This window comes from Stegodyphus dumicola, chromosome 3, assembly GCF_044657685.1.
Source record: "Stegodyphus dumicola isolate Sdum_Otavi_A_Nest chromosome 3, ASM4465768v1".
NCBI lineage: Eukaryota > Metazoa > Arthropoda > Arachnida > Araneae > Eresidae > Stegodyphus > Stegodyphus dumicola.
In genome coordinates, this window is record NC_140770.1 from 235131171 (window position 1) to 235152979 (window position 21809).

The 21809-nt window shown below is 30.4% G+C and overlaps 1 protein-coding gene across 2 annotated transcripts in view; it reads right to left on the bottom strand.

The window, feature by feature from the left end:
* Positions 1 to 3832: 3832 nt before the first annotated feature.
* Rme-8 (receptor mediated endocytosis 8) overlaps positions 3833 to 21809 on the bottom strand; it is a 196094-nt gene continuing 178117 nt past the window's right edge. For both annotated transcript variants that reach the window (XM_085813925.1, XM_085813926.1), the window contains 4 exons: positions 16279 to 16419; positions 9760 to 9894; positions 8671 to 8770; positions 3833 to 5635 (listed from right to left, as the gene is read on the bottom strand). In XM_085813925.1, coding sequence (XP_085670051.1) covers positions 5550 to 5635; positions 8671 to 8770; positions 9760 to 9894; positions 16279 to 16419 — 462 coding nt within the window. In that variant the 3' untranslated portion in view covers positions 3833 to 5549. The remainder of the gene's footprint in view (positions 5636 to 8670; positions 8771 to 9759; positions 9895 to 16278; positions 16420 to 21809) is intronic.

Below are 21809 nucleotides of genomic sequence, written 5' to 3' on the forward strand. Positions count from 1 at the left end.
CAATAAGAGCATCCCACAGATCTTTGATTCTTTCTAAAACACATAAAATGTACACCCACCTATGGTCTGGTCTCTTCAAGGGCTTAAGTTTTTTAATGGCAAGGGATTCACAGATTTTGAAAAAATTTTCTCTTTTACTGCAGCTTTTCATATCAAAATAGATGTCATCAAACAAATCTTCTAAGTATCTATCAAAACATGAAGCAAATTTTTTTGCACAGTTATTAGCTGTGTGACATGTGTCACCATCAATATCTAATAAGTGGGGTGCTTTGTTTGATCGTAGTCTGGTTTCAACACCCTTTTTTTTTTTTTCCAAGCATGGTGTTACGAATCCATTAATACACTAATTAAGTTTGCCCATGGAATATTATTATCTTCAATAGTATTAACAACTGCTTTAAAAACAGCTTCTGAATTGCAAGATTCCATCTTTAGAGATGCAAAATGATGAACTACAACTTCATTTTGATTGTTGTCATAAAACTGCACCAATATTGCCAGTATACTTTCTTGAGCATTGCTAGTACTTTCATCCAAATTTAGAGAAAATGGAGTCTCCTTTAAAGTTTTAATGATAATTTCCTTAATAGTTTTTGCGAGCCCATATTTCATCTTATAACATGCAGTAGTCCTGGACATTTCCAACAAGTTTAGTGCCGTCTGATCGCGGCTCAACTGTTTGCAGAGTTCAATTAAATTGGGAGCTACATTGAAAGAAAGAGAATTCTCGGCGATAAACGAAGTTATTTATACCTCTTGGCGTGCTTTTCTTGTCACTATATCCAATGGCCGAGCATCAGTCTCCAGTAAGTCATCAGTATTTTTTGAGTTAGCATAATTACTTAAAGTCATTGAATGTCTAATGCACTTTGAATATTTTATGTGCGTCACAGTTTTAGAATGATTTGTGAAAGCCTTGAATCCTTCCCCACCATACTTACGCAGTGAGTTAAAAAAAAAAAAAAAAATATATATATATATATATATATATATATATATATATATGCTTGTCCAGCAACATTTATTTTCTTGCACCATGTGCCGATGGTATCCCCATTACCATCTCTCCGTTCAATGCATTCCGGACACCTTCTTCTAATTGTTTAATATCACTATTTATATCGAGAAATTTCAGAGTGAAATTCTCTTGCGTACATAAAAAAAAAAAAAAAAAAAAAAAAATTTCAATAAACGAAACGAAAAATTTACACGTGCATCAATAAATGAAACGAAAATTTTACACAGCGGAGAAAAAAAGTTGAGAAGCGATCAATGACAAATAGCTAATACGGCGAAAAATCCCCCTTCTCTACTTATTGGCGGGAGATAAGACCTTTGAACCCAGAGTCATAATTTAATATATGTGTTGAACTCTGGTAATACTGCTGAATATAATGCCATATGCAATAAAGTTTTGTTTTGCATAACAAATAACCCCTTTAGTATTTTTTTTTCCGAGCTAAAACATCCTTTGTGAGTTGTTGGGAATGGAAGCAAGAATACACCCCTTCAACAATTTTTTTTCTGAGCTGCAGAAATATTTCTTTTATTGTATACAGTTTCAACATAAGAAAAATAATCCCCTTTATCAGTTTTATCCAAGTAGTGAAAATAAAATGCAATAAGAGCATCCCACAGATCTTTGATTCTTTCTAAAACACATAAAATCTGGTCGCACGAAGTCTCTCCCTTTTTTTTTCTGCCGCGCCTACTTGCCGAAAAGAATCCAGAAGAGAATGTCCGAGAACCGGGGAATGAGTCATAACTCGCAATAAGAAAAGAACAAAAAAGAAATTTTTTCCCCCTTTTCACGCATTATCACTGCCTTTGGAGAAAGAAAGGAAAAGTTTTCACCATGCACACTGACCTTGCGTTTTCTGCTTTCAAAGCAAACAAAATTACCCAGATCAAAATAAGTAATTCATTATGATTCCTACTTCCTTTTGAACGATGATCCCCGGAATTTCCGGGTATCGAAGTTCAAAATCCCCCGAATTCCGGGATTTCCCCGGAGCACAAACACCCCTGCTTAGGCTCAATATAACATTGAAATTGTGTTTTAGATACCTGTATTAAACTGACCTTCTATTCAAAATAAAATCATCATAGGCAAACATTAAGTACCTGCACATGTGGATGACACAGCTGCCACACAATAATTTTTTAATTCCTAGTATTTAAGACATTGCTCTAAATCCTGGAAATAATAATTTAAGATTAAGTTTTATCTTTACTTTTTAGATGACTTTGATTTATTCTGAAATTGCAATCAAGACACAGATATATCAATCAAAATGCCAATATACTGCTACAATGAATACCTCCAATATTTAATTAATACTTTCTATAAATTCTGAAATTCAGAATTTATTCTTTTCTCTTGCAACTATTCATGTAACAGTTGTAATTTATTGTAAATTTGTGTTTTAACTAAAATTATTCAGTTGCAATGCTCATTAATTAAGCAAACCCCTAATTAAACTATTAGAATTCCTTTTAGAACATAAAAATATTCCATAGAAATAAATGCTAGTTTAAAGTTTGATGAAACATAAATGATTGTATCGAAATCAATTTTATTCAAACCTCTAACATATAAAAAATTTCTTCTAGGATAGTGGTTCTCAACCTTTTTTTACTCCATGCATCCCTTTCACCATTCTTAGATCATCCCCCCTTATTTTCCCAAACTCAAAAAATACATACAGATTTACTTTGATTTAGATTATTTTTAACATGTTTTATAAATTACAAAACAAAAAGGTATAAAAATAATGATAAATACCAGAATCTGAATAAAAGTAATTTTTATATCTATATACTAAAACTAAATACCTAACAGCTAATTAAAAGGCTGACCCCCACAGACTTGAGAACCCCTCTTCTAGGGTCTTCTAGGGGATAAGGACTATTTGATTTATCAACAGAATATGGAGACAAAATAAAATTATTTTAAAATATTTTCATAAGTGAGACAAAATAAAATTATTTAAAAATATTTTTATAAGTGCTTCTTTATTGGAAGAAGCAATAAATAAAAAACACATTCTTTATAACTACTTATGTTTAATGGCATCCAAAAGTCCATTTCTTGGTGGAGGGGGAAAATTTGAGGAAAACAAAAATGTGGAATTTAGTGGTATCAGCGAAGTCACTATGTATATAAATACAAAACAGATATTAAACTCTTTTGGGAGTGAGTTATTTTTGTTTGAAATCTGAATTGAAATTTATAGCTGCAACAGATTCCCAGTTTATATTTAAAATAAACAACTCTCTAAATCCCTTGCATCTAACTGTTTGAATAGGTTTTGAGCATTTAATGCATGTTTCGGATTTCTCTTCTTTTCAAGCCAACAACAAACAAAACAGCAATGATATTTTTTCTAAAAAATTGTCAGTTTAAGGGGAAAAGGATAAAAGTCATATGCCCTGAAAAGAATACTTAAATTCTTTGTTCATTTCTAGTCACTCTTCTCAATGAGCAAAATATACTTTGTTTATCTAACACATCATCAAATAAAAACTCATTCAACCTCGGTATTGTATATTTTTAATGATACAGAACCTTTTTGTTCTATCATCATATAATTGATAATTTAAAGATATGACATTTCATAAAACTATTCTGAATGATCATTTAGATATTAAAAACTAAACAGAATACATTAATCTTATGAACCTCATTTTTCTCCGAAAACTTTTGTATTCTCCAAGTTTTCGAGGTAAAATATGTTTCACTTTTAGGAGGCTTTCTTGCTCTAAAATTTCAATTTTTCAAAAGAATTGAAACACAAAATAAACCCCTAAAAGATAAAAGACAATCTCATTTTTTAAACAAAAAATATTTTATTTACTTCTTTATACAAACTTCGTTTAGAGCTAAATGTGTATAATCAATAGAATTTGGCAATGGAGTTAAAGAAAGAACCAAGAAATATGTTATATCATATATAGAAAAAACTAATTAGCTAGAAAATATACATAATTATTTGGCTTCGGAATTGAAAGAAAATCTACAAATACTTCAAACAAATAAAATTAACATTGGCACATATAATTAATTACTTTGACAAGTTAAGAAAATTTAAAATGCCCAAAGTGAAGGTAAAAAAAGAAGGGGGGGAAGAATTTAAAAATTTCATCAGTATAGGAATTAAAAGACATCAGGAATGGTAAATAACACAGTACTGATGTTGAATAAAATTTTTAGTGAAAATAATAATGCATACATAAAAACTACTGCGCAAATATTACAAGAGAGTAGTATTCTGCTTAATTTTTATTTAAACATAATTTATAATTAGTTACAACAATCTGTTTACTTCACCTTGAGCTGAAAGAAATAAGTAACAAAGCAATAATAATCAAAACTTGTAATTCAAAATCAGATGTACAGTTATGCTCATGACAGCACTGATTTTAAACATAAAACAAAGCATTTACAACTGTTATTTGATTCAGTTTATATGCAAGTAATTTAATGATTTAACATAAAATAAATTTTAGAGATTGAAAAGAAATTATTGGAGGGATCCATTTATACAACAAAAACCAAAAATATGCCAAGTTTGCACAAATTTAGGATGGATTTAATTTTTCGTTACAAGAATGCACTGCTTTTCCTTTCATGTACATAAAAATATTTGTATATAATAAAATACAAATACCATTTTTATATACACGAACAGAACAGGTTAAATGTTTTCAAAATATTTTTCTCATACATTGTATCATAAAATCAAAAAATCATTTCTCACATGATAATTTGATTTTATATTAATTAAAATATTGACAATATATGTAGCCATTAGAGAGATACATATGTATGAAAAACTGATATTTTGATAATGAATCAAAACATAGTCTAGCAAAAGCACTTTCCGTAACAAAAATAGGCATTTTTTCCTAGATTAAAAAATACTTTCCAGCAGTAAAAAAATTATGCTTTCATATCCATTATATACATGAATTGACATATTATTCACAAGAAGATAAGAACAGAACAAACTGTTTCTTGTTTTTTAATTGCCAAGACAATCACCCTTTTATGATGGTCTATAAAAAGCATACTTTTGTAAAGCCATTCAGAAAATTACTTTTACATGATTCAATAATACAGTTATGAATATAATTATACAGAAGATATTGATTCTCAGCATAATTACTTAGGAATGATTTTTGACCTACACTATATGAAGTAAATAAATAAAAAAACAAGAATTAACAACACATTTTTTAATGAAAACAATCTCTAATAAAATCTGATAATAAAATATGCTTAAATTATTTCTTTAACATTCACATTAACACTATACTTACAAGTTTTTATAATTTGACATAATATAAACGTTAAAGCCTTGTAACAACACAATTAGAGAAGTGGCCTTTTTAATGCTATTTTGATATATTTAAAATGTAAAAGTTCAGTTGAATCACACATGTACAGACACACATATCTTTATATCTCATTTCTCTTCACTGGCTTAAAAATCAAATAAAAGTATGATTACAGGAATAATTTGTAAATGAATTCCTAATTTGTTTCACCCATCTTCTAGAGGAGGAGGTGAATTACACATAACTTTCAAGGCCCCTTGAGTTAAATAGCCAGCAACATTAGGTGCTCCACCTAAAATATAATGAAAGGATAACAGACATTTTTTGTAAAAATACAAAATGCAAAATCCAAATTCCCCACACCTTCTATTTAATTTCCATTATTACTATATGTATGTGATTTGTCAAAACTTTTAAAGATTTAATTTTAAACTGGTATTGATCTTCCCGTTTCCTTCCAAAATCTGCTTATCCAACAAAAAAAAAAAAAAAAAAAAAAAAAAAATCCAATATTTTTTTATAATGTTTTTGTCAATTTTTTTTCTTTGGATTTCTTAGTTTTGCTGAAAGGCATTTGTTATTTAATTTTAAAAAGTCATAAAGCAACACTCAAAAAACTAATTTATGAAAATTTTTCACACACAATTTGAACTAAATGTTTTTCAGGACATTCATATAATTTTGAAAAGTAAAAGTAATAATTTTGTTTACTAGTCAATGTTGCAATACATCAAAATTAAAAAATATTAAAACATGAAACCAACAGACATAAGGTTATTTTAACCCCCTTCTCCCCAAAAGAGAATACACATTTGGAAGAATAATTCTGAATGAAAATGCTATAATTATAGAGCAACATTCATTATTAATATATGAAGAACTTTTATAAATCATGTTAAATATTTTGATTATCATTATTAGGAAACTTTTATTCAATTATTATACATATTTATGATTACCATCATTTAAACTAGGGGCTGGCAAACTATGGCCAGAATTTTCTTGCCCAGGATGAATACATTGGCTGTACTTGCTCCAGCACCTGCACCATACGATACACGGTGACTTCTTTCATTATTACAGCCATATATATATGTAATCATTGATTGTTTAAGTTTCGCATAGTTTAAAACTGCTTTATCTTCTGAAAACTGAACGATTTCAAGAAAATTATATATACAAACAACCTATTGCATTTGGCCAACTCTCAACTGATTTGCTGCATCTCATATAAATCACACTTTTTCCAATTTATCCACAATCCTGGCATGCACATTATACATAACTTGAATTAAAATAATGATATCTTTTTCATATATCCTGCCAGTCACCACAACATATAAAAAATAATTTGCTGTTTAATACCTGTGAAACAAGACTTCTCTATATACAAAGGTGACTGCGAACCCCGTTTCAAAAACCCTGAAATCTAACATAATTTCAAATAATTCAGAATATTAATATGAATCACGTACATATATCCATACACACATATTTTCAAACAATTTCATAACCAAGCAAAGAATAAAGACATTTTTTAATTTATTAAAACTAATTTATGTTTCCCGACATACTATTTACTGTCACCTACCATTTAGGTCTCTAACATTTTAAAAAATAATTGCTAAGCTTCAGAAAATTGCTGTGTTATTTTTCTTTGCTAACAAATGAAAGTTCATTATGATCAGCAATTTTGCTATAGACAATGGCTCTGCACTAGATTAGAACTTAAGATATGCATATTAATAGGTGTTAAAGCTCAGTAAGTGCTAGAAAGAACAAAATGGTTCATGGGATGCAAACAGTTTGGTAATCTGTGAAGTTATTCAATAAATTATTCTTAACATCTTTGCCACTGAGTCTTCACGGAGGAAATTTGTGATCAAAAAGTTGCATATTGTTGTGTGCATACGGATTTGTAACGTATGCTCACAAAATCGATGCAAGATTGGCAAAATTTCCCACTCTCCAGAGAGGGGGGGGGGAAAAAAAAAACACCTTTACAGTTTTGAAACTTTCGATAAAAGTTCTCATAGAGCTCTTCTCACAATCAGTAATTTCAAATTCAAGCTACTAAGAACATTAAACAAAACACAATGCAAAGTACATGCAAAGAGTGAAGCTCAAATGGAGATTTCTCAATATTCTGAAGTCTACTCTGAAATGAAAAACTGAGAAATGCTGAGGAATTTCCAGTATTCTCTACTTTTGCGAAATTACTGGAGGGCATATACGGTGAAAGTTACTTTAAGGGGCAGATATGTTTGCAGTTACATATAAGGATCAATCACAGTATCAATGACAGTTATACAAAAACTGGATCCAAGTGGTTTCCAAATTTTGCGACAGAAATTAGTTGCCAAAATCATCACCAGGTTGGTGATATCTTGTCAATTTAACAACATTAAATAGACTTGCCCTTGTAATCTTATTTTTCTGGTAAAGCATTGCATTTCTTCAGACTTTTCATGTTACTTTATACAAAATTTGTAATAACATGTATTTTTGTGTAAAGGGAATAAATTATATTTTATAGTTTGTGTACCAGTTAGGCTATCAGTGTTCAAAGATGGTCTACATTTTGTCATAATATCAGTCATACAAACAAACTAACTTTCAGCAATAGGTCCATGGAAGCAATTTAAAACAGACCAGTTTTTGTAATGCAGGGTTATTTTTGTTTTGCATCTTCTTTTAGCCTGAATACATTAAAAAAAAAAAAAAAAAAAAAAAAACTTCACAATTTCTTTTTTGTTTTCTGTAAAATACAAACAATAAAAATAACTATTCTGTATAAGACAAATTTCTTATCAAACTCAATTTGCTCAGATGAGAAGTTTGACTTCTCACTGAGCTTTCTTCAGTCTATGACCCTTTATGTGGTCTAAAAATTCAAATTTTTACAATGTATAATTGATATTTTTTATTTAAAAACTAAATTTGAAAAAGATAATGAGTCTTCATAAACCTGGAAATTTCATATTTGAGAAAATAAAAAATACAGAATTCTGGCTATATCCAGATCAAAGCCACCCTTGCATATATACTCTCCTTTCAATACACTTCTACTTAACATTGCTCAGAAACCATCATATTATTGCGCACATCTGCATTCCTGCGAATTAGTCGGATGTATCTGTCTCACATGTCAGCAGATGAAGTCAACAAATTTTCATTGTTAATGCATCTTAAATTCCTATTTTGCCTCTTATCATTAATTTACAGATATCAGAGCATTATATAGAACAATTAATGAAGGATGATAATTTATGAACAATAAAAAAATATTACAGTGAAAAAATCCAAAATTATCAGAAGGCAAAATACCTGTGAGATAGCCACTGGTTTGAGTTTCACTGATAAAGAGATCATGTTTTTGATCTTTGTATTCAGCCCATATTTCAGAATTTTCTAATTCTTGAGTAATCTAGAAAAATTCAATGCTTCAAAAAAATTCCATAACAATTTAAAATGACAACAAATAATTTTATTCTAACACCAACCCAGTGTAATCAAACATACATAAATAAGAGAATTAAAAAAAAAAAAAAAAAGATTAGATTAGATTGGCTTATTTTAAAAAGGCAAAATACAAAAGGGGGTAGAATAACATCTCATAACCCCTGTTTCTGAAATTTTTAACCACTGAAACTGCATTTTAAAAAATAAGAAGTAAAGAAAATGGTTATCATGAACAATACTTACAATAAATTGCATTAATAAAATAATAAAAATAATGATATTTTACATTGCCTTAATGGAGAAAAATTTCAAATAAATTCTTATATAAATAAGGGGTCTTACATTACAAAAAATAATCTACTGGTAACAGCATAAAAGACAATTAATTATAAATTAAATTTTAACAACATAAAGAAACATTTCATTTAGAAACTGGGTATTACTACAGAAGCTAAAGACATATATGAAGATATCATAGCTTTTTAAAGAAACAGAACAGGATACTCTAATAATACTGTAAATGACCCCTTGACATATGAATGAAATTCAAAATTGATGTGCTTAAAAAATGTACAAGCAAAATACTATACCAAGGGGGATGAAGAAGCAAATATAGTTAAGTATACATATGGCCACTTGTTTTAAAGTAATCCCTATTTCAATAGGTGTGGAATGAGTAAACAGCTGTTTTAATATTAATAATAAAAAAGATCCCAGAGTTTATCTAATCATTTATTAAAGTGATTAGTTTATTATGCATAACTGATCGCTTTAAGAAATACTAAAATTATGTGACCATGCAACAACAACTCATTTATATAAATTTGGATTATTATTTCCAAGTAAATTTTTGATGCCCCCTATATTTGTAAACATTAGTGGTTTGCTTAAGTTAAAGTTCTAAATTAAGTAACTGTCTTTTTAATTATAAAAGAAGTTTCTTGAACAACATACTTGTCCACCATGCTGTAACGACAAGCACATAGCCTTTAAAACTTGTACTATTTGGGCTTTAACTGCTGCAGTATTTCCTTCAAGTTTTCGCTCCAGAAGACCAAGTAAATATGGCACTAATTTAGCTTCCAAAGCCTGCAGAGAAAAACTCAAATTTAGCGGAAACAAAAATTCAGTAGTAAAACTCTAAATCATGCAGACATGACATATAGCTGAATTAGAACAACTTGCTGATAGGCATGACCCCTTTCATTTGCTCACAATATTTCTCTAGTTGAATATGGAATACTGAGATATTTTAGTGTGAGCTACGCACTTTACACTGCATTGTGCTCAACATTCTTAGTAGTTTGAAGTATAACAACTGAATGTGCTCTGTGATTCTGAGAACTGTACGAGTATTCTTGTGGAACGTTCCAGAACAGTAAAGTGCTTATTTTGGTAAAATAAGTTTTATCAAGCTTTCATCGGTTCTGTATACATTCAATTAACTATGAATCTGTATGCACGCAACAACTTTTGCCCTTAAAAAACATTATTTGCCTAAATATATGTCAATTTTGTACAGTGGTGGCCAAAATTGTGGACACTTTTGGAAATTTTTATGTTTTTGAACTTTGTATGCTTATAGAAAATGTTACGTTTCCCAAAATGCAAACTTGTATATATCATTTTAAAGAGAATTTATTACTGAATTCAATACAAAACACAAAATTCAATTATTTGCAATACAAAAAAGTTATGAGTACTTTAATATAAATAAAAACACAGTTATGAAGTGGTTTGTAATGTCTAGCTTTCCTGGCTAATCACTGTTCTTGTTCTGAGAACCAATCAAATGTTAGTAACTGCCAGTAGAAGCTGATATCATGTTTACACTTGAAACAATTCATTATTTTGCTTTTTTCTGTAGAAGGAGGACCTGTTTCTTATACACTGCAATTACAAGTAGAATTTTTGTAAAAATGTTTAATATTTAGTCAAGAAGCAATGACTTAGTCAAATAAATCTACTCTTTTATTTGATGATTTATTTATCATCAAATAAAAGAGTAGATTGGACACCTAGAAAGAGATGTAATATTATTGTGTTATGAGAAAATGGTCTTTACTATGCTGAAATTGCAAGACAGGTGGGTGGTTCAGTGACTACATCTGGAGTCCGAAAGTTTTGTTTAAGATATCAGGAGATAAATTCAATAAAAACAAAGAAGGAAAAGGCTAAAAAAAGTGCACCACTTCTATTGATGACAGAAGAATAAAAAGACTATGTCTCCAAGATAGAAAAATGTCATCAGTGGCCATCAGAAGTGATCTGAATGATGCTGGTGTTTCTGTCAGTTCAAGAACAATCAGGAGAAGATTAACAGATGTTGGACTGAGAGGTAGAATTCCACGAAAAAAGCCTTACCTTAATTTTCAGCAACGAAAAAAAAAAAAAAGACTACAGTGGGCAAAGGAACACATTAATTGGACAGATGATCAGTGGTCACAAGTTATATAGAGTGATGAAACTAAGATATCGTCATTCGGTAGTGATGGGCGAAAATATGTAAGACGTAGAATAGGAGAACTACATCCTGACTGCATTCAAGTAACTGTGAAGAACACAGTTAGTGTTATGATTTGGTCATGCATGTCAGCAGATGGTATTGGTCGCCTTCATGTCATCGATGGGACACTGAATGCCAGAAAATACATTGACACTATTCTAGAACCAAAACTTCTACCTTCCATCAAAGACCTCTTTCCCAACAATGCTTCGTTTATTTTTCAGCAGGATTCTGCTCCTTGCCACATGGCCAAAATATCGAAAGAGTGGTTTCGTACAAAGAGCATTAAATTGTTGTCATAGCCAGGAAACAGTCCTGACCTCAATCCTATCGAAAATTTGTGGCACAGTTTGAAAACTCTTGTCCAAATGAGGTGCCTATCAAATAAAAGGGAACTAATTGAGGCTATAATTGTTTCCTGGCATCATGTAATAACGAAAGAAGAGCTTAAAACTCTTGTCAGCTCAATGAAACGTCAATGTGAAGCTGTAATAAAAAATAAAGGGTTCCCTAATAAGTACTGATAACTCACTGCAATCATCACTATCTAATGTATATCAATAACTATTATCATTTAACATTTTTTGTATTGCAAATAATTGAATTTTGTGTTTTGTATTGAATTCAGTAATAAATTCTCTTTAAAATGATATATACAAGTTTGCATTTTGTGAAACGTAACGTTTCCTATAAGCATACAAAGTTAAAAAACATAAAAATTTCCAAAAGTGTCCACAATTTTAGCTACCACTGTATATGACAGATGAACTTCTATTATACATTATATGTGAGAGGTTAATAATTTGAAGGTGTTCTGTACATATTTACTAAAGAGCTTAAAAAATCATACTTTGAGGAAAATTAAATGCATTTTCTTTTCACACGAAGGTGAAAATTAGCAATAAATTATAATATATTTTAAATTGTCTGGCTATGCATATAAGATAATTTTCAAAAGATGATGAGCCAATATAGTATTTTGCTCCTTAACTTTTTTAAAAAACTGATTCAAGAAACATTCCCATGATTCAGAAGTTATGAAAACAAGCAGTAAATCATTGGACAAGTAAAGGCAGTAAAGAGTATCTAAATGCTACTGAAAGCACTTTAATAGCAGACTTTAAAAGCACTGGCAATCAAAGGATTCTATAACAACGGGATGTTAATTTTAATATAATGTTCAGCAAGAAGGTCATTTAAACAGTTTCAAAATAATGTAGCTTATGCCCTTGAAGACCAGTGTGGAAAACACAGCACAGCCACGGGACTGACCCCCCCCCCCGAAATGGAACGTCGACACCAGCTCATGCATTTTCAGCAGTTAAGCCTATTAAAAAAAAAAAAAAAAAAAAAAAAAAAAAAAAACATATAAAATCAACATTTTAATATAATGACCTCAATATCTGAAGTTATGTAATTAATATACTAATTATTAATATGTATTAATATAAAGAATATCACATTAATAGGAATAAATGAAACATCAAAATACTAAAATTATAGTAACTATACACAAGAAAACAAAATTACAAATACGAAATGTAAAAGAAAATAAAGCAATAATTATCTGTAGGTAATTAAATTCCCATTTAATCCCTGCCGTGCGTGGGATAATTCAAAATGACAATTAACACACAGAACAATGATGGCTTTTTTTGCCAAGCAAGTAAGATGCATAATGCATTGGGAAAGTTGATATTTTTTCTTTCTGTAATAATGCTGTAAAGTTACTTTTTAATTAATTAAGAAAATTTATGCTAAATTTTAAAATAAATAATGCAATAATGCAAAGAGTTAAAAAAAAAAGAGAGAGACAAATAAACAAACACACTGCTATCCCTTCAAGTTAAAGAGCTGCAATTCCTAGTTTGTTTACACAAATAAATCTATCAAAACTAGAAGCACAGAACAGAAACTGATGCTCATACATGAAGGCCAAAGCCACATGACTTAACCGATGTGGAAACCACTGCAATTTACCACCATCTACTGGCATTTAAAAATTCAAAATATCGTTCCATTTTCAAGTTAAGGCTGAAGTTAAGTTTGGGTTGAAGAGATTGATCGAAGCTCTTCACACATAAGCGACACTGGGTTGGCAAGAGTGGAATCGTTGCGTCGTGCCTACATGACGTTGGTCCTGAATGGGTTAAACATTTGGAAACACTTTAATTGCTGTAAGTATGATAATCACAATTATATTATTGAAAACAAAAAAATGATTTATTACCAATATACAGAATACAATTTCAGATGAAAAAGAGTTTTTTCCCCCTAATTAAGAAAATGTAGGATATATATATAAATACATATTAATATAACATTTACTGTTCAATTACTTTATACAAATAGATGAATATAAAGTTTTTTCAGTTACTAGAACACTGCTTTATTAAAAAAAACATTCATTAGTGTTTTTTTTTCCATTAAAAATATGTTTATAACAACTGCATACAGGTTTCAGCTAAAAAATATAAAACTTTTGAATCAATTCAACTAGAAAATTATTTACAGTAAAATCCCGACTACCCGCAATCAACTAACCAGGTAATTTTGGAATTTTCTTTTTTTTTTAATACATCCATCCTATCAAAAGAATTTAACCAAATACTAGACTTTTAAAGTCATTATAAAGCAGGTACAAGTCTCTAGAAGCCCTGCTGATAACTTTTACAATGTGAACAGAATTACATGCCTCTCTTTCAGAAAACTGCTTATACATCTCCTGCATCACTGTACCTACTGTACTATCCCAACAATTCATCCATGGAATATGCTACACACGTGGTTAGTAAAAACTGTAGTAGTTCTTATTGTTGGCTATGATACACCTCACAGAAAGAAAAGTGGGGGTTTCTATCCAGTAGAGTTTCCATTAGAAGTTCTTTGTTAATATGACATGGGAATACGAGAGATCCAAAGTTCACAATAGGCGTTAAGTTTGTTATTCGCGATCAGTGCTGCCTACATATTTAAAGGATGTTATCACTAGAGTAACAGACCATAAACATTTAAAGACGAGATAAATCTGGTAAAATTTTATTTATTTTTATCCCAAAGGGGCGTCAGAAGTAAGACGGAACCATACCAGAAGTAATACGGAACCAGCGGAAACATACCGGGAAGTTTAAAGTATCAAACAATTTTGATTCACAATAATGCATGTAGCTATCAGCCAGAATGGTACTTTTGACAATGAATTCCATTGATCCTGCTATTCAGTTCACTTTTGAACTTGAGACTTGCAATTCTTTTCCGTTTCTCGACATTCTGGTCACACGTAACACATCTAACTTCAGTACTAAGGTTTACTGTAACCCTTCATCGGTTTGCCTTCCACCACACTTCAAATCATGTCCGACTAAACAAAAGTTAGCTTCATTTTATTCCTTTGTTTTCCGTGCTCTTCAAGTTTGCTCCTCGAAACTATCCCTTGATGAAGAACTAAATTATTTAAAAGCAACAGCTATTGACAGGGGCTTTTCACCCAACATTATTAATCAAGCAGTTAAAAAATTCTCATCTCAACACACCAAAAGACACAATCTTGTTTTAGGAGATTATAAAAATTATGCTGTCATTCTCTTCTTTCAATAAATTAGCTAATAAAGTTGCACGCATTTTGCAGAAATTTAACTTTCGGGTCGTTTATTCTCCCGTCAATAAAATTCCGATTTCCATACTCAAGGACCCCATTCTGGATACGAATTTCTGGGGTATTTACAGGATTCCTTGCCAGTATGGTTTAATTTACTTTGGCCAAACTAAGAGAGCCTTAAAATTTCGCGTCAAGGAACATGAGGCACACGTTAGAAAAAAGGAAACATAGAAGTTTCCCAACATTGTTGTTCTGAAAATTACACTTTCAATTTTTCTGCTGCCAAAATTATTCAAAAAACATCTTCCATTGGAGAACTAGATTTTCCAGAGGCATTTCACATTCAAAAAAATCTTTCTGTTCTAGTTAACGATCCTAATTCCAATCCATCTTTGCCTTCGGCCTTTAAAGAAATTATGTTTTAGCTCTGGTTTCATCAACAGATGACGCCAATAGCTTATCTCATGTCCAGACTTTCTTATCTTACTTTATCTAATCATTATATCTTATCTTGTTCATTTGCACTTTTGCAGCTGAAGATTATGGTTCCTGTGAAAATTTGAAAAATATTATGCTGATTTTTGTTGTTTGACTTCTAAATTAATAGCTATTTAACTATTAACTTATCATTTTAATTTTCTACACCCAGTTAGAATTTATTGATAAAATTTGAGATCTCCTCTCTACGGAACAGCATAGAGTATTTTCAAAACTACGGCTGATAATAAGAATGTATTTTAATGGCCATGACATACAACTTCATTTGAAAATGAATAAACAATACTGATGCAACATGCAAAATTATGAAACATGATTGTTGTATACGTTATCGGTAACTTGAATAATAATTCTACTTAAATTGAGAATAATATTTCTTTTAAGCTTCCACTAGAATAATTGCTACAACTTTAATAGCTCCTTCACTAATTTTCCTGATCAATCACATTTTCTAATCAGATAAGATATCTGAATTTTATATGTTGAAGATCTACAAAATACATAGGACTTCATATAAAAATTGCAGGTTTTTTTCTTTTCTTTTTCTTTTCTTTTCTTTTCTTTTTTTTTTTAAATCTAACATAATGGCTGTTTTTATATTTTAGTCATGGAATTTCTTTCTCTATTAATATCAACTTTTCTACCATATGCATTATGTATACACTCAACTATCCAGAAATATCATATATCTGGAATTCAGCACTATGCAAGCATTTCAGATAGCCAAGCTGTACAATAAAAACACTCAACAAATAAAAGATAATTCAAAGATTAATAATAAAAAAGATGACACTATTCTTTATTAAATATTTACTTTTTCACAGTTTGTGAAAACAACATACGCAGAAAAGACATTAATAAAAGAACTAACCTGTTGCATAAGATCTTCAGTACAATGTGTGAAGGCATTGTTAAGAGCTTCACAAGCAATACCCACCAAATCATTCCTTCTTTTCATAGCTATCATCATGGGGCAGATAAAGTTGCTTTGGGACAGGCATTTTACGCAGCTCTGAAATATTCGACATTTCACACATTAAAAAATCACAATTTACATGAAAATAATAATAAATTATTTTCCCTAGTACATTAAAATAACAATAATTCATGAAGTTTAATAAAAGCTTATTTCTAATGTTTCATATTAAAAACAAAGCTAAAAAAACAACATGTAAGAACGAATATACTATATATATATATGTATATATATAAAAATTGTAGAAAGCTCGCCTAAAAGTTACCAAGAGCTGCTGCTCCAAAAGGTTTAAGACGTTTTCAAAAATTAATACACATGAAAAACAAATCATTAGACATGTGAAACATAAATACAATAAAATTAAAAAACAGAAAAAGTTAAAAAGTAAGTGGAAAATAGTAAATTAGCCCAATTCGACATTCAAACAGGCTTTTCAAGGGAAATTTCATTTATTTGAACGTCGAATCAAGCTAACCCCATTACGCGTTTCGCCGAAACAGACAATTGAAACTTTTTCGCTAAAAAATTTTTTTGACAAAGTGTCTTGGAAATTTTAAGTCTCAATTCTCTGTTCCAATTTCCCGACGCGTCCGCTCAGAATGACACATTAAGGTGTTAAAATATGTTAATCAAAATCAAACTTTCTAAATCTAGTCTAAAATTAAAATCAAAACGAAAATAAATAGCGATGAGCTATTAGTCCTAAAAATACAAATACATTCGGGCTGGGCCTGCAAGCTTAAAGATTAACAATTTTATTTTTGATATATATATATATATATATATATATATAAAGAGAAAATAATTAAATCAAAAATTAGAAAATTCTTCATGTAAGTGTGATGATTTGGGAATGTAAAAAGAACAACAAAATAAATGTAATAATAGGCTTTTGTTTCTAAACCAGTGCTCCCTCAACATACTCTATCTTAACAAAGAATAAAGTTAATGAATAATTGTAATTATTCAGTAAGCATTCATTTATTATAATTACTAATAACTTTTCTGTATTAATTTCACTTTATAATTATTTTACTCCTTAAATTCTTGATATTTTTATATTCATTATAACAATAATCAATATCAAAATATTAAATATTTGGTACTCTACTGTTATCAGGGCAGGATATTTTCTGTATTATATTCAAAAACACTATTTGTTTACCATTTTCTATAACTAGTTTCTTAAAATTATTTTATGCATTTTTCAGATTCATATCATGCTCAAAATAATTGTAAAACTTTTAGCAATAATCTCATTCTCAAAATAATTCTAGAATTCTTAATATTAATTCAGATTTATAATTATTAATCACAATAAAATTTAATATCCTTTCTTAAATTAAGCGATTCAAAAATCTTAAAATTTGTTACTTATCATTAAACATGATTATTAAAAATTACATTTCTAATAACATAAAATTTTAATTTGATATTTTCATCTAATAGTGTTTCATTTTTTAAAAACCCATGTACTAAGAAAACATTACATACTCAAATTTTTTAATAGAACCAATTACTGAGTAAGTTATTTACAATGTAAATGCAATTAGGGAAAGGAAATCAAATATAATTTTCTTGCACTGATATTTGATGGAAATTTTTCAATCTTGTACAGTGAAAACGAATCTGACTTAATTTATTCATTGGAAGATCCAAAGTAATACAGGTTAACATGAAGACCGATGACCTTATAAGGTATTTTCTCTCTCCTTTCTGCATGCCTTCATAGTGTAACGGTAGTAAACTTGGCACATATTCGAGAGGTTCAGGTTCAAGTCCTGACCAGGGTATTAATTAAACATTTTTCATATATTCCTGCTTCAAAAATAACCTAATGTCTCTACAGTAGGGCCCAGACTATAAAGGTGTTGGATGATGATTCTTCACCACCAGGATTTGTCCACCAGGACTGGGTCCCCTAATCCTCAGTCACCCTTTAAAAGGGGAGGTATATAAGGTATTTTCTGCCTCCTTTCTGCATGCCTCCATAGTGTAAAAGCAGCACACTCAGTATTCGAGAGGTCCAGATTCGAGTCCCAGTGAAGGCATTGCTCATTTTTCACAGCTCCTGCTTCAAAATAACCTAATATCTTTACAACCTTCAACACACAATATCTTTTAAACACTCATTAAATCACTTTACTGCAAACATTAGATTGGTTCTCAAAAGCACTCATTAAATTATTTTGACCATTCAAGCACAATTTCTTTTCCCACTTATCATACATTGTTTTGAATTCATCATACAAGTTAGGATTGGCAGAGCTGGTTGAAACATTATGCAATCATTGCTTTAAAAATAAATTTCAGATGAATTTTTACTCAAACATGGATTTCTGAGACAGATGATATGCCTGTAGATTTGAATATGTGAAGTCCTGGGAATATGGAAGATATGAGATGTTAAAGCATGACTTAATAGATTTAATAAGAAGCAGTTGAAGCAGATTTAAATTATATTCCTTTTATATTAATTCAAGTTTTTATGACCACACACAGCTTGGCATACTAATCATGCCTGTTCCAGAATACTTACATTTTTGCAATCGAAAGATGGCCAATCCATTTGAGTGATGAGTTCTGTTTGCAAGTATTCTGACACCAAATATGCTTGACGAGGCTTAACATTGCCATCCCTTAGCAAAACCTCTGGGCCAATAGCACCCCTAAACAGTCTAATTTGGGGTCCAATACCTCGTCCATATATCTCTGAGTGGTTACCGAAACTCCTTGAAAGATATGCAGCCCAGTGCAGACATTTGTTACAATTCCTTCCCAAACCCTTAAACAGTGGTCGCAGAAATGGGGTAGACAAGCTGCGTATTCCTTCCTCTTTCCAGATCAAAACTTGTCTAGAATCAGTGTTCCGACTATACCTGGACTCGTCAATAACCAATACTCGAGCCCAGTCGCCTTGGCTCCACTGAACATGAAGATACCAGTTTAAATGGAAGCTGTAGCGAGTTAGACACAAACCATTGGTTTTCTCGTACACAGTCCTTTGTGCAGCAACAGAATGGCTAAGTGGAGTTCCTATGGCAGTCTTAATGTCTAAAATCAAATCTCTTGCCACTTTGTGGTTTCTTTGAGGTAACAACAGAAAATTGTCTTCTGATGCAGCTGTTGGTCCTGGTCACCCTTGACCAGGCTGTCTATCAACTGATCTAGGCCTTAAAAAGCAGCTCCAAACTCTTGATATGATATTCTGAGAGATATTCAAATCATGGGCAACCTCAATTTGTGTTTGACCTTCCTTGATTCTAGTAATTATTTGCCACATTTGATCTTTACTTAAATGATGCCTTTGAGCCATAAGTATTGAGTACTGATCATTCTTAGAAACCACATTCACTTTAAAGAACACTACAGACCAGAATTCCAACATGTGTCCATTGCACACTCCATTGTCAGTCACCAAATTGTCAGTTTCCGTCACTAATGTATGCATGGAAGTGCAATTTTGGGTTCCCTTGTGTTAAATAATTAAAGCATTGGGTGCTGGTTGCAACATTAACTTAATGAGCAAATTTTTTGATGACCTGTATATATATATATATACATATATAAATTATATATATGTGTGTGTGAAGGGTTCTTTTTCTTTATTTTTAAAGTTAATTTAAAGTATTTTTCCTAAACTAGAAAATTCTAAAAATCACAAGATCATGGGGGGGGGGGGAAATACCTCAAAGCAGTTTCTAACACAACTTCAAATAGAAACTACAGACAAGTTTAATAAAGAATTATTACACATTGGAATATGATCATATTTATGTTGTGATTTTAAAAGCAACAAGTCTTTCCATTGTTTTAAACTTGCAATAATTTTTTTTTTCCTCTCCAAGTTAGTTAAAAGCATAAATGAGGGTTAAATTAAATCACCCTTAACTAGAAGAAAGGAAGTTTAATTGGATCTTTAAACTATTAGCTTTCTTATGTAACACACATGGCATACAATAACCACCCTCCATGCCACAGTATTTCATAAACTTGGTTAAATTTCCTTTTTGCAAACACAGCATGGAAAAATATATTATTATGCTTAATGTTAAAAAAGACATTTCAAAGCTAAAAATTTATATACAAAATAAATAAAATCAAAGTGTGAGGATTATGTTAATTTTATTAACAGTTAAATTTTAAGTTAAAGTTCCTTTCCTGTCAAATTCTTAACTTCAACTTACTACTTCCGGCCAGAACGTAGTTTTGGAATCATTCTGAATACTTAATGAGAAGGAGGGGTATTTAAACCGCGAAGTCTACTTGTAGAATTAGAGAGAATCAGAGTTTCTGATTTGCATGCGTCTGCCTTTTGGCTACTCTCAAAGCTGTTATTACGCTCGGGGTACTCAGGCCCTTGATAAGCTTCATTGTCAAATAGAGTTTAAGGGGCCAACTCGTTTAGAATCTTGATAGCTTCGGCTATATTTCTTTAGTTAATCTTAGTTTTAGTTTATTTCTTAGTCTCTTAAGTTCAAGCTCAAGTGTCGGCTTTTATTGTACACACCAAGACAGAGTTTTGTTAAATCTTATTGGATAAATAAAGGGTTAGTTACCCTTTCTTCTTCTTGTTTCTTGTTACACGAACTTAAGCGATTATTCGCTAACTAGTTCTTAAGACTCGTCGCTTTCTACAGTAACTGAGAATTATGTAATCCAAGACATTTGTAAGATGTATTTGCTTGTTTCGCATTAGATGTACTCAAAAATCACAACTCATATCACATCTTTCTGACTGCTGTTTATTTAATTAAGACACAAGATGATTGAAATGTGACCGGAAGGTTTTAGATTAGATTTGATTTGAATGAAATTGGGGACCAATTTTTTACATTTACACTTAAGTAAAAAGTCAAGATGATTCAGGAATTTTTGCCGTTTCAGGCGTAATTTAGTGAAATGATTAATGGATGAAGGCATGATAAATAATGCAGAAAATCAAACTAAATTAACTAACCAATAATAAAGCACACACATTTCATTTGCTAAAACTGTTCATTTGTTAAAATGTTGATTCATAGTCCAATTTCAACATGGAAATAACTTAACAAACGTAACATTTGTTATTTTAGATTTTTTATCATTATTTGTTTATTTTTTAAAGCATGAATAAGGGTGTCTAACTGCCTTTTACTTTATCACAAAATCTGCTAAATAAATTACATTGATAATTGGCTTAATAGAAAACATTTCATTACTAAGTAAATAAATCATGGCTAGGCAGCTATTTATTTAACAAAATGCTAACTCCCATTAGAAAACAAATAACCATTTTGGTCTGTGGCTAGTGGGAAATATGAAGGTAGAAAGGAATATCTAGTAATTTTAAGTTTGGTTTCGACCAATTTTTCTAATGACTCTGAAGTATCATTTGGAAGAACCTTTGAGTGAACACTTAGAAGCAAGGTAGACAATTAAGAAAG